The 14,693-nt window shown below is 43.7% G+C and overlaps 1 protein-coding gene across 2 annotated transcripts in view; it reads left to right on the top strand.

Moving 5' to 3' along the window:
* Positions 1 to 13,652, top strand: part of LOC105475083 (cardiomyopathy associated 5) — a 103,660-nt gene extending 90,008 nt beyond the window's left edge. For both annotated transcript variants that reach the window (XM_071098762.1, XM_011730065.2), the window contains 4 exons: positions 3,727 to 3,860; positions 5,740 to 5,839; positions 8,206 to 8,379; positions 12,790 to 13,652. In XM_071098762.1, coding sequence (XP_070954863.1) covers positions 3,727 to 3,860; positions 5,740 to 5,839; positions 8,206 to 8,379; positions 12,790 to 13,036 — 655 coding nt within the window. In that variant the 3' untranslated portion in view covers positions 13,037 to 13,652. The remainder of the gene's footprint in view (positions 1 to 3,726; positions 3,861 to 5,739; positions 5,840 to 8,205; positions 8,380 to 12,789) is intronic.
* Positions 13,653 to 14,693: the final 1,041 nt, after the last annotated feature.

Genomic DNA, 14,693 nt, shown 5'->3' with positions numbered 1-14,693 from the left:
TTTCATTTTATCTCCTATCTAGTTGTTATTTGTATATAAAGGCTTTTGATTTCTTGTATCAGTTTTATATCTAGCCATCCTACTGAATTCTCTTATTATGTGAGTTTTTCAGCTGATTTTCTTGGGTTCTCTAGATAAGCAGTCCCATCATCTGCAAATTGCAGTAATTTTACCTCCTACCTCCCAATGTGTTTAACCTCATGTTTCTCTCTGACTTAATGGGAATGCTTTTAATATCCCCCTTAACCATTATGTCCCCAGTTATTTTTTACTTCGTAAAAATCCTTTTCAATTCCTACCATAAATGATTCTCACCCCATTGTCCATCTTAGTCGTGGCAAACTTTCCAGTTGCTCCTGGCCAAAACTCAAGAATAAAAGGGCCCAAGCTAGAGAGGCTATCGTCACAGGCATTAGCTGCTGAGGGCGTCCACTCATTTGCCTCTGAAACAACAGAGAAGGAGACCGTCTCTCATTCACAGGGTAGCCCAAGGCCTTCTGAGGAGACAGCGAGTCTCCTCTAAGTCATTTCTCTCTGCTTTGCAGCAGTGGAGCTACTAAGGGCGAGATGAGCAGGTTGAGAGGCCTCTGAAGCCTGCTGGGCACAATGCTCTGTGATAAGTTTCAGCTCCACTCGAGCTTATCATCCACCAGCAATCAACTTCATGGCTGCTGCTCAGAGGCACTAGGTGCTGCGCTGCTCACTGCCCTCGTGTCTCTGGGACCTCCACACATAAAGCCATCTCTTTCCATCGCACTATGGCGCTTGTAGGGAGGAGCCCACGATTAGGGCCCAAAATGAGACCATTTGAGTCAAATTTCTAATTGTTTTTCAAATTTTATTATTGGCTGTAGACTTCCAATCATAGTCACATCAGTCATGTTATTTACTGGTATAAAATCCCTAAGCACCAACTAAGCACCAACAAACTATCGTGGCTTCATTTGCTGTCTGATTACTCACCTTAGTTTGGGTATTCTGTGAACTTGAATTCTACTGCAAACTATGCAATGCTTGTTATAAGTCATATGGACTTAGTTGCAATTATGACAGATTTTTGTTTCTAAAATTAAAAAAATCATAATCTCTGGAAGAGTGCTACTCTTTAGCTCTCAAATTTCAGAATTTTTGAAGTTTTCGTTAGGCTAAAACGCAGGGACAGCTGACATGAAGACTTTGGTGACATCTGAGTGGAGTCAGAATAAGCAGACAAGGAAACGAACCGTTTGTTCTAACCTTTTTTGCTTTGTTCTTGGTGCTTGAGCATAAGATGGCAACTTGTAAACAACAAAACACCACCACATTTCGTATTACTTTTGTTTGCATGCCTGCTGCTTTTACTTCACAGATTCAGTGAGGACATTGTGCACATTTGTCAAATCTGCCTGACCTGTTTCATGCACTGAAAGCAGGACGGATCCCATATTTTGACTTCAGTACCATGTGAAACTTTATTCTTTAAATGAGCAATGAGACAGAGCATGCAGTTGACTGTATATGTGGAATTTTCTCCTTGACAGACTTCATCATCTTAAGGGCAAACACTTAACTAAAAAACAGTATCCTTGCTATTTAACAACTGTGTTGTTATAAAATGAAGCCAGTGTGTTCTCTTTGTCTCTAAAGCTAAAATTTCCCCACCAATCCTTGTCACTTTCCCCCTTCCCACTCCCGCCTCCTCAACAAGCCCTCAGAATAACAGGCAGAGACAGGGCCTGGGCACATGATAAGTGATCGATACATATTTATTTAGGGAGCGAATGAAGTCTGAAATTCAGTTCAGGCTAAGTATGCTTAGTGAGACAATAATTTTGTTACTAATTATAATTAATGTTCATTTAAAACATTTCTTCAGTCATCGATTCCAATAAGATAAGCAATACATCTACCCCAGAATAATATTCTAGATATTAGTCAGAAATTACATTCTCAGTCATAGGACATGGTTTTTCATTAATTACTGAAGCCTAATTAGTTGTCAGTGGACATGGGGCTCAATGTCATTGATCCAGTCTGAGTGTATCTAAGGACAGTCCTCTCCTGAGGGCCTGGTCGGGTGATCAGTTCTAAAATAACAACCAATATGATTTGAGGAGTTTGCACTGACCTTTTGCGGACACGGGCACTAAACAGCAGTTACACAAGCAGGTCCAGAGTGCTTCCCTTGCCCCTGCCTTCTGAGGAGCACAACGTGAGTTTTGTCCTTTTAGACATGGAGTTGGGGTGGGGTGGTTATTCTGTACAAATGTTTGGCTTTTAAGAAGTTTGAAATTAGTTTGTTTTCTGGGTCAAGAACACTTTTTCCTTTTTCTGGTTCTCCATGTTATTCTCTAAGACAGGTATTAGGAAGTGAAAGAAGCCAGCAAAAGTAGAAATAACCTGGAAAAAAATTCATCTGTGGAACAGTGACCACTCTTTGATTCTGTTGCTTTTGTGGTATATTCATTAATAACAACAACAACAAAAAACACAAACAAAGACAAAAAACCCTGCCCTTCTGAGAATGAACATGAAGGCTATTGTAGTATTATATTCATTGACACTTATATCTCCTGGGAGCAGGACTCTGGCTCTCCAGCACCCAGGTTAGGAACTTAAGTTAGCGAGGAATCTAGCTTGTAACTCTAAGGACTCTCCAAATGGAAGTTTAAAGAAAGAGCCCTGCTTGCTTTTTTTTTTTTTTTTCTTAATTCATGCTCCAGGCTACGATATCAAACAGATTAAAGAGAATGGGAAAGAAGCACAAAACTATTCTAGCTTGTTGGCAGATTCAGAGAGCTCCATCTTCAAATTCAGCAAGTCCATTTGTATTAAGTGGTGAGGCTGTTACAGTGTACTTGCCAAGCCCACTGCCAATTAGACACCACTATCAGCATTTTTCTTTTAATTTAAATAGGCAGTTTAGGAACAGAAACTTTGAGGATTTTTTTTTTTTTTTAATTAGAATTCTCTTTTCTTGCCAAGACCGAGTTTGCTTTAAAAGATTTGGTCTTCTAGCTGGGCACGGTGGCTCACGCCTGTAATCCCAGCACTTTGGGAGGCTGAGGCGGGTGGATCATGAGGTCATGAGATCGAGACCATCCTGGCTAACATGGTGAAACCCTGTCTCTACTAAAAATACAAAAAATTAGCCAGGCATAGTGGCAGGCGCCTGTAGTCCCAGCTACTCGGGAGGCTGAGGCAGAAGAATGGCGTGAACCCGGGAGGCGGAGCTTGCAGTGAGCTGAGATCATGCTGCTGCACTCCAGCCTGGTCGACAGAGAGACTCCGTCTCAAAAAAAAAAAAAATTTCGTTTTCTTTAAAGATCTTCAGTTTCTATTAACTTTGATGGCTTTAGCATGATGATCATGTACAAAATCATCGTAGATTGGTTTAATATCATCTTAATCCAAAAGTGCCCTCTGGCCAAAAATTGATAAAGAAAATGCTATATTCTTGGCGATTCACTAACCACAATAGTAGTCTGTTTTCGGAATTTTTTTAAGTGTCTGGTTCTGTTCCAAAGAGCATTCTGGAAGGCACATAATAGAAATTATTTGATAAAGTAATCTTAGTGGACAATGGCCATGTTGTAGGATCTGGCTTGCTAATCCAGTGGTCATAAAAGGGGAAGAAAATAAGTTATTTGTTGTTAATAAAAGATGTTCATTCACTACCAAATTGAAATAGGAATCATTTAGCACATGGCATTATATTTAAAATTATTATTTTCCTCTTGTATTTAGATCTTTCTCTGGAATCAAAGGACTCCAGCTGAAAGTTAACCTCCAACCTAATGATAACTACTTTTTCTATGTGCGAGCCATCAATGCGTTTGGGACAAGTGAACAGAGTGAAGCTGCTCTCATCTCCACCAGAGGTACTTTCTCCTTTGCACACAGTGAGCTATTTCCAAGCAATTCCTTCCCTTCTACCCCTCAGAGAAGATGTCTTAGAGGGCAACTTTATAAACTCCCAACCTACTGTCAGTGGTAGGTTTTTGTCATGAGGACCCAAGGTTGGTCAAAGGTCAAGATATTTCTTTTGTTTTTCTGCGTTACAGGGTCTCAACCTTGTCTACCTATTAGCAATCAGCCAGGGTGCTTAAAAAATACTGTTTCCCTGCCTCCACTCCTGAAGATCCTGATTTAATTGATCTGGAGATGGGCTTAAACATTTATGCTTTTAGAAATCTTTCTAGATGATTTTTTTTTTTTTTTTTTGAGACAGTCTCAATCTGTCACCCAGGCTGGAGTGAAGTGGCACGATCTTGGCTCACTGCAACCTCTGTCTCCTGAGTTAAGTGATTCTCATGCCTCAGCCTCCCGAGTAGCTGGGATTTGGCACGTCCACCATGCCTGGCTAATTTTTGTATTGTTTTAGTAGAGATGGGTTTTTGCCATGTTGGCCAGGCTGGTCTGAAACTTGTGACCTCAGGTGATCCGCCCGCCTCAGCCTCCTGAAGTGCTGGGATTACAGGTGTGAGCCACCACGCCTGGCCTCTCCAGATGATTTGTATCAGACTCACAATGTGTTATAATTTGTGGGTATGGTGTGTGTATATATGTGATAGGTTGGGGATATTCTTTGAACTCTGTGAACAAGTTACCAGCCTTGTTCTGTTTATTCTTGATGCCTGACACATAGTCTGTGATAGTTAATGTTTGTTGAACGAATGACCAAAAGAGTAATTCAAGGAAGTAATAAAACTATTCAGTGACATTTTTGGGAAAATACCTAGATGATGCCAACAAAAAATGTTTGTCTCTTCAATTTTTGTGAAAGGAAGTGAGGAATGGAAAGAGGATCATTTTCTTGTCTTATCCTAGACCCAGAGCTGGCACAAGGTTGAGTGGGCACAACAAGCGATCTGCTTACCCAGCAACATCTTGTGCTTGTGCCTTGTTTGTGACATAGTCAGGGCCAGCCTGATGTTTACGAAGAGAAGATGCGAGGCTGCCTTCCCAGCAGTGTTCTCCCCGCAGTCCCAATATGGTGCCTGTTCTTCCATTGTTAGTCTCTCCTTTAGGTTATACCGGTGCATCCCCCAGTTTTTTTTTCTCGAGATGGGGTGTTGTCACCCAGGCTGGAGTGCAACGGCACGATTTTGGCTCACTGCAGTCTCTGCCTCTTGGGTTCAAGCTATTCTCCTGCTTCAGACTCCTGAGTAGCTGGGATTACAGGTGCGCACCACCATGCCCAGCTAATTTTTTGTATTTTTAGTAGAGACAAGGTTTCACCATGTTGACCAGGCTGGTCTTGAACTCCTGACCTTGTGATCTGCCTGCCTTGGTCTCCCAAAGTGCTAGGATTGCAGGCGTGAACCATCTCGCCAGCCTGCATCCCCAAATTTTAATATGCACACAGATTTCCTGACTATCTTGTTAAAATACAGATTCAAAGTCAGGAGGGCTGCGGTGGGGTCTGAGAGTCTGAAATTTTAACTAGTTTCCAGGTGATGTAGATGCTGCTGGTGCAAGGAGCACACTGCACCGCGGGTGAGCGCTGATAGAGGGTACCCCTGTATTAGTGGTGTAGAGGTGAGGACGTGCCTGCGGCACCAGGTAGAGGTAACCAGCCACCAGCATCCATGAAGGCCTTATCATGAGTGAAATTTTCAGCTGTGGATCTGAAGACACTGCGTGGGGGATTTTGATGTCAGGGGAAAGAGAGTCTAGGGTCTGAAATGTGGGGCTTAGCTTAGGGACAGCACTGGTCCTCATGGCAATGTTTTAATCCTATTTTCTCACCTACAATAGGAACCAGATTTCTCTTGTTGAGAGAAACAGCTCATCCTGCTCTACACATTTCCTCAAGTGGGACAGTGATCAGCTTTGCTGAGAGGAGACGGCTGACAGAGTGAGTAGAAGAAGAAAGCATAAGTGAGCTGATGGCCTAGCAGTAGGATCTTAGGGTGTGTCGCCTCAGGGTGGCCTCCCCTGAGCATATTCATGGTGCAGTGAACATATCGGGATGTGGTCTCAAATATCAGTGTGTGCACATCCACACTGTTCAGCTGTGGTTCCCTACTGAGCGGTAGTTCATCACTTGGAGCAAGTGTCAATATTTTTATTGGAAATATAAGCACAGATGGTTTGATTAAAACATTGGCTATTTAAGGTATGATCTCTGGTTCAGTGGGGGGAAAAAAGGGTCCAGTAATTCTTTTATTATTTTTCTATAGCAAACCAGATATTTTATCAACCCTCTTGAAAAGGCATAGAAGAGGCTGGGCACAGTGGCTCATGCCTGTAATCCCAGCACTTTGAGAGGCCAAGGTGGGCAGATCATTTGAGGTCAGGAGTTCGAGACCAGCCTGTCCAACATGGTGAAACTCCATCTTTACTAAAAATACAAAAATCAGCCAGATGTGGTGGTGCATGCCTGTAATCTCAGCTACTTGGGAGGCTGAGGCAGGAGAATCACTTGAACCTCAGAGGCAGAGGTTGCAGTGAGCCGAGATTGTGCCATTGCACTCCAGTCTGGGAACGAGACTCTGTCTTTAAAAAAAAAAAAAAAAAAAAAAGGCATGGAAGAGAAGGACATTTTATTGAGTTCCTAGTTTCTGGGCCACAGAATCTTGCTCCCATAGTAGCTCCTGCAAAAGGAAGCATCAAAGAAAAGAAGAGGCAAAGGTGGAGGACAGGGTGGGGGAAACTGCCCTGCGATTTGCCTGCAAGCTCTGGGGGTTATTTTGCAGATCAAAATGGCAGAATGGGAGAAGGTATGTGAAACTCTTGAAAACCGTAACACACATGAAACACAGGCTGCTGATGGTGCTGATGCGCCCTGGTGTCGGTGGCTGCCAGGTGCTCCCAAGAAGGCACTGAGCCAGCCAGCAGTGACTTGCACTGTTTCCCTGTCACATTGTTACTTGCCTGTCAAGCTCAGGTGTTACCTGCTCCTGGTTCTGGCCAAGGCGTCTCTGGACCCTGGCACCCTTTGATCTTGTCTGTGGAAACGAACAGATAACTTATGGGGTCATTTGTCAGCCACTTCATCATCATCATCTTCGAGCAGCAGCCCCATCCTGTGCATCTTTGCATCCCTCAAATCTAGCATGGGGCCTGGAACATTGCAGGTGCTAAAAATATACAAATGAGTGAATTCAGGGAAAAAAGAGATTTAAGAAATAGATTGAGCTTTTCTGTCTTTTGGATTCCTCAAAAAATCAAAAAGAAAATAAATAGACTGGAGGAGGGTAAGAGTTCACAGATAATAACTGATGATAACTGTAATGTGTTTTATAGAATTTTATTTATTATTAACCTGAAAATTAGCTCATAAATATCAGGCAGCTGGGCTTTGCTCCAGAGTGAGGGCTTGTCAGTAGCCACCTCTCTGAAATGAGGTTGTTGAGTCAAGACATGAAAAGTGAAATACATTCCCTTGCATTAATCATTTTCTCATCTGTTAAAGGGGAGAGGGAGAGGTGCTGACTGAATATTAACGCTGCTTAAATTAAAAATGCTTCCCTGCTGTCTCAGCCATTTCCAAGCAAAATTGAGCAATTCTTGCAAACAAGGTCACCCATCAGCAGTTGAAAGTGCTTTTGGTTCATTTCACTGAGGTGCTTATAAAAATAGCTAAGGTGAGACAAAAAGAAACCTTCAACCAACCTCTTAGGGGCACCTACTACAGTTCAAAGAGGCCAGAATATTACAGACTGTTGACCACTAATCATACTCGGTTAATTCCACACTTGGCTCTGACCAGCACTAGCTGCCTTGTCATTTAAGAGCTGCACCTCATTTGGTGGCTGTGTCCAGTAAGGTCAGGAGGCATAGAAGTCATGGTTAAGGTTTTGGAGATTTCTTTTTTGCAAGTTTTGGAAGAAAACTATGCAAATTATGTTTCCTACCTGCTTCCCTTGTATTTATGAAGAGAAGTCACCTTAAAGGCAGAGACTGCAGCATTTCTTTTTGTCCTACCATTATTCTAGTTATTTCCTGATTCCCAGCTCTTTTAAGAGATGCAGCGTACATCATGCATGTTGTATGTATGTGACTAGAAATATGTCAAATGCCTGTTGAGAGTTTGGAGAGTTCTGTGGTGATCTGGTTAAGGTTAGGGATACAATGAACAAAGAGTATCTTTAGTTAAATTCCAGCAGTTTCCAAGGGCAGTATCCTGCCTAAACTGTGTGAATTTGTGAATGTTTACACTCATGAGATATAGGTTGGTGATTCCTGCGCTAAGCATACTCCGATTGACTTCACCCGCAGAATCCCGTCAGTGCTGGGTGAGGAGCTGCCTTCCTGTGGCCAGCATTACTGGGAAACCACAGTCACAGACTGCCCAGCATATCGACTCGGCATCTGCTCCAGCTCGGCCATGCGGGCAGGTGCCCTGGGACAAGGGGAGACCTCATGGTACATGCACTGCTCTGAGCCACAGAGGTAAGCTGGAGCCCTGCCCCTCCCCTCTTCATCAAAATGTTATGCTTGGGTTTCCAGGCAGGGCTCTCTGAGGGACCTGATAAATAGCACCCACTTCCATGCCCAACTTCTGAGCCAACTAAGAAAGAAAACAAGAGTCAAGTATATGGAGATGAAACTCTGACTCTGATTACTGAGGAAGCTGATTTTTAGAGTGTGTGAATCATACCTGAAGAGGGTTTCTTATATTAAATCCTATTATGAGGCAGACTTACCCAACCAGAGCCCGGGCCAGGTCAGCTTCCTTGCTCTACGGGGCAGAGTTGGTGGCTGGAGAAGCAGAGAAGGATGTGCGTCTCCATGGTAGCTAGTGAGTAAGAGACAGGGAAGAGGGAGGGGCTGATGGGCTTTGCATCACAGTTTTTCCTTCTAAACTCACCACAGGGTGGAGAGAGACCACAAGGGTAATGCTAAAAGGAGTCCCTCCACAGAGAAGGAATCAACAGGAGTGAGGAAGAAGTGGATCTCCAACATCTCCCCCTACATTGGTCCATATCAGCAGTTGGCAAACTATAGCCCCTAAGCCACATATAATCTGCTGCCTGTCTGTGTAAATAAATTTGCAGAAACACAGTCATGCTCATTTGTTTATGTATTGTATTACACTACAATGGTGGAGCTGACAGATGTCTGCCAAATCCTAGGATATTTACATCTGTCCCTTTATAGAAAAAGTTTGCCAATCTCTCTTCTATATTACCTGTATTGTTTGGTTGGTTGATGTGAAAAAGCCATTAGCCTGTGTTAGTCTCAGAGCGATCAGGCAGGCATATGTTGATCGGAATATGCTCACAGTATGGTTTAATAGAAAGAACACTGGACTAGGAGCCAGGATTCCAATTTTAGTTCTGGCTCCATCCTCAATTAGCCTCCTATTGACTGTTTGCCGTAAGTGGGTTAACCCTTTGAGCATACCTTATATCATCTAGCTCAGCAGGGGACGGTAATGCCTGGCTTGCTACCTTTTGGGGTTGTGAGGATCACATGAAATCAGGTACAGGGAAGAGCTTAGGAACAGTAAAGTATCATACAAATGTGAGGCATTATTTAAATGTAATGCTTTAAAAAGAAGCCTTCAATGCTTGCAAGTTCCCAGAAAAGGCCCACAGATTGGGATTTTGCATATCTCTGGCTGCACATTTCTCCCTGCATCCTGCTTGACAGTTTGATTCTCTGAGATGGTTCATAAGGACACCATCTCCAAGCACTACTTAAAGTCACATTTCATCAAGTCAGAGCAATTATGATTAATTGATATTCAGTGCTGTGCAATGCTTAAGGACCCAGCCCCTACCCAGAGTTGAAATCACTCAAATTCAGTTTACAGTTAGTAGATTCAGAGCTGAAACTGCATATTAATTTCATGAAACTGTCCTTCCTCAAATCTTTAAAAAACCCACACCAAGGACTAACCCCCAATAACAAATTCCTAGACTCTAGAAAACAGAATTGTATATTTTGTTGACAAGTTCAACCTACAGCTTTGGCCTTTGGCTCTTTCAGGCTTGGAGTGGGTGCCATAGATTCTGGGAGAAAGACTCTGTCCCTTTGTGTGGTCTCGGCACAGAGAGGCGGGGTCTTGGGGCCCTCATGTCATCCTTCGAGGGCTTCACGCGGGGCACCCTGGCCTCTGGGACTGTGAGAGCGCTCCTGTGGCAGCCCCTCCTGTCTTCTACTTTTTCTGGGTTAATGATTTTAAATCAACCTGTATTCCTCTTGATTCTACTCACAGAATCTAGGCTTTCAGATGTCACAATTGGGAAGGAGGCGTGAAGATCGTCTCAGAAGAATCTGCTGGTTTCCTTCCTGTCCATTCCTAAACTTGCCATGCTAGCTCAAGGCTTCTGCACCTCCTCTGCAGTTTCAGCAGCAGCCACTCAGCCTGCACCCTCACTTCTAGTCTCTACCCACTTGCAACTGGGAAATATTTCTAAAACATCATTTTCATCCTGTCCCTGCTTTTTCTGCTCAAAAATCTACAAGCATCTACAGTGGTGTCAGAACTCGGGTGGGACCACATGCAGGATACAGTGAAGAGGGGCAGCCAGAAAGAATGTGGCCAGGCTGGGGCAAGGAGCCCTGAGGGGAGTTACCACCAGTGTCCAAAGGGGTCTGCACTGAGTGTGGGCCAGAGGTGGGACTCAAGGGAGTAAGGGGCCTCAGTCCACCAGGGGGAGGGGAGGCAGTTCCCGGGTCATGCAGGTGTTCAGAGCCAGGCTTCTGGATGATTCCTGTTTGAACAGAGACCTGGTTGGTCTCTGACCAGGCAGAGAGGCCCCACGCAGGCAGGCTTGGCTTCAGGCCAGAGTTGAGGTTAGTGGAAGAATGGTGTGCTCGGCCAGAAATAGAGACAGAAGCAGGGCTGGTCAGGTTCTGCATCCTGCAGAACTGGTGGAGACAAGGATTCAGGGAATACCTTTCCCCACTTGGCCTCCCGGGTAGGCATTGGCTCAAGGAATGACCAGCGCTGGGCCTGCAGGGACCAGGGACCTTCCAAGCAGGGGAGGAGAAATGACTCATTTAAGCGTTTAGAACCCTCCAGACCAGTGTTATGCAATAGAACCTTCTGTAGTAATAGAAAAAATGGTGCCACGTGTGGCTATTAAACACTTGAAGTGTGGCTGGTAGGACTGAAAAGCTGAATTTTAAATTTTGCTTAGCTTTAATTTTAATGGAAGTGGCCATACATGTCTAGTGGCTACTGTGTTAGACAGGGCAAATCTAGAGCCTGGCCCCGACTGACTTATCCATGTAACATCCGAAAAGTCACCCCCGTTCCTGTCCAAACCCAACAGGCCAATGGTGATGTTCTCTGCCACATACGGGCTTCTTTGGCCACCTCACCATCACTGCTGCTGCCCTTACTGTGTGGATTTTTCTCCTTCTTTTTCACCTATTCAAGTCCTGCCTGTCCTATCTGAGTGAGTGTGAGCCCATGTGCTCCCAAAGCCTTCTGTAAGAGCCCAGCTCACACTGCCAGTCCCCATCATTGCTACCTGAAACATTTAGTCTGTCCTGCAGGTTCCAGAACATCATAGTGTTCTGGCATCTCTCTCATTAGCAAGGCATTGAAAACGTCCTTTATCAACTCAAAAGTCTCACTTATCTCCCCACCACCATGAACCTCTGCCCTTCCACTTGAGCTTCTTTCTGCAATGAAGTTGCCAACTTGCCATCCCCTAAATACTTACACTTGAGCTTCTGGGCCTTAAGACAGATGTTGCAAGTCTTGAAGATCCTCAGCCCTCCCTGCCAGACTCGTCACTTACCCAGATTCTTAGGTCCAAACTGCCCTGGTATTGTTGTGCTCCCACCCCTACAGCCTACACATCCATAGACCTTTCCCTCATCTCTCTTCTTTCTTCTTCCATCTCTCATTCCATTCTTTCCCCTACTTTTAGGGCCCCAGTCTCAGTTTCGAAGACTACTAGGAGAAAACCCCAAACTTGTGTTACCTTTTTACATAGAGCAATTTAGATTTTCTGGTCAGCACTTTTTCCTTTCCAGCCTGGCCTTGACCCTTTCCCTTCACAACCAAAACAGGTTCATTCAATGTGTCTAGTAAACACTTGACGATCTGTGCCCTGAGAGGTATTCCCAGCGATGGTCCGAGTTTCAAGTGTGGGCAGTTTTTCCTTCCTGCCCCATACAGTATGGGATCCCAGAGGGCAAGGACAGTACTTCATGCCCTTCACATCCCCCAGAGCGCCTAGTAAAGTGCTGGATACACGGATATGTGCAAGGAATCGTTGAGTTGAATTTGTCTGAATTAGAGAGAGGAATCAAAGGCCACTCCTCTGGTGGCAAGGCTGCAGAAAGCCTTGAGAAAATGAAAAGGAAAGTTGGTTTGGGGAAGGGGGAGTGGAAACAAAGGATGAAGTTGGCAAAAATAATGAAGTATTTCTTAAACTTCATAAAGGCCGTTATGTAAGTTACCTATAAATTTTTAAAACTGTAAAATTAATACATTGTATGGAAGGCAAACCTGTGGTACTTTTAAAAATACATGGCAGCCTCAAAGGAGTTTTATTCAAAAGAATGACACGCCATGAATGCGGTAGTTAAAACATGTGGGCAGCTGGGAGAGAATTAGAATGTGGAGAAAAATCACAAGGGAGGCATGTTGGCTATTCTGGGACTGCCTCCTAATGTAGAAGGAGCAAAATTATTAAACATGCTCATCTGCTGGGATGAGCTCTGCATTTTAGCATCTAGAAGAAATCTAGAGAAAGTATTTGGGACAGCATGATTGCAAGTCCTTATTGTGAAGTGGAGTTAATAACTGAAGAATTGGTTATTCCCAAGTGACTTTCCTTATCAAGGTCTGTGAGAGTTCCAGAGTTTTACGTTTCCCATTCTCTTTCATTTCAGATACACATTTTTCTACAGTGGTATCGTGAGTGATGTTCACGTGACCGAGCGTCCAGCCAGAGTGGGCATCCTGCTGGACTACAGCAACCAGAGACTTATCTTCATCAACGCGGAGAGCGGCCAGTTGCTCTTCCTCATCAGGCACAGGTTTAATGAGGGTGTCCACCCTGCCTTTGCCCTGGAGAAACCTGGAAAATGTACTTTGCACCTGGGGATAGAGCCCCCAGATTCTGTAAGGCACAAGTGATCCTTGGCGTTCAGGATTTACAAGAGCAGTGATTTCAATTTGGGGGTGGGGGGTCTGCTGTTCATTCCTTTGGGTGCTATACATTATTCAAAAAGCCTCCCACACATTTGCACTAGTGATGGCTGCACGCGTAGCAATCAGCACGTGAGCAAAATCCACAAGAAAACCTTGACTTTACAGAGCAGTGTGTGAGTAAACAGAATGAAAACAACAACCTCCACTCCTTAGTTTATATAAGTTTCAGTTCTTTCCTAAATTAAAAGGTCTGCACTTGAGTTGGGAACCAAAAAAGAGAAGTGGACTTGCATCTGTTTTACTGGTAAAGGAAGTTCTCTGATGGACGGGTCAGAGTGAAGGAAGGTTGTGCTGGTAAGACATCTCCTCTGACGAAGACACATGGACGCCTTCCACAAAATGTCGCCTCGCTGCGCTAAAGGACGATAATCCTAATCATTAGAGAAAGTGTTTTAGCTGATTTAAATGTATAATGAACTCTTTTGTAATAATGTATACTGTAGAACATGAGTCTCTCCTCCCTAAAATTTTAAATGTAGAAAAGTGCTATGTATTAGAAATTTCCATTTGTTAAATAAATGGTTAGAGTCTATAAAACCAATCGTGTTATGTGAACTTACTCCATGTAATTTACTGGCCTGGCATCTCTGGAGCAGGACAAACTGCAGAGTAAAACTCATCACACTTCAGTACGGTGCACTACTATTGGTTTTCCCGTGAGAATTTTACACACACACTTTGAAATCTAATCACTCTCAGACCATAGTTACAGTCAATTAACAGAAGCTGGGAATCTATTTTTACTAAAACTAAGTGGTCATTTTAAGATATTATACTGAATCCCTGAAAATCTTTCTAAAATATGTGTGCAAAGTGGATAAATCTAGAATGTATGTCGAGATGATTGTGCTTGTCTTCTATAATGTAAATGTGTTGATCATACTTGTAGTTTTTAAAAAACACTTTACAACTTGAATTCAGATGTTTTCTTTCTTTTTTCTTTTCTTTTGAGATGGAGCCTCGCTCTGTCACCCATGCTGGAGTACAGCGGCATGATTTTGCCTCACTGCAACCTCCGCCTCCCAGGTTCAACCGATTCTCGTGCCTCAGCCTCCTGAGTAGCTGGGACTACAGGCATGTGCCGCTACAACTGGCTTTTATATTTTCTTTTTTAGTAGAGATGGGGTTTTGCCATGTTGGCCAGGATGGTCTTGAACTCCTGATCTCAGTTGGTCTGCCCGCCTCGGCCTCCCAAAGTGCTGGGATTACAGGCGTGAGCCACCGTACCCGGCCCAGATGTTTTCTTGAATTGAGAAAAAATATCCTCCTTTCTGAGTATATTCTAAAATCTCTTGTTTAATAGCTAGAAAATCCAAACTGGATCTGTAACTGCCTTACTAGAGCCCTTGGAGGCCATCACTGCCCCGATTGCAATTCCAGCAGTTGCTGGCAAGATGGAGTCTTGGTAAAACTGGAGAAGTAACTTGCTGCTTTGCGGAGAATGTTTGCTTCACTTTTTCAATCCTTGAAAATGTTATCCTCAGGTTCTGACTGCTCAGCCACCCATGGTCATTATTACTGGCTGTTTTTTTGTTTTGGTTTGGTTTTTTGTTTGTTTGTTTGTTTTTGGTGTGAATGTGTA

This window comes from Macaca nemestrina, chromosome 6, assembly GCF_043159975.1.
Source record: "Macaca nemestrina isolate mMacNem1 chromosome 6, mMacNem.hap1, whole genome shotgun sequence".
NCBI lineage: Eukaryota > Metazoa > Chordata > Mammalia > Primates > Cercopithecidae > Macaca > Macaca nemestrina.
The sequence above is the reverse complement of the archived record's forward strand: the minus strand, read 5'-3'. Positions and strand labels throughout refer to the sequence as shown.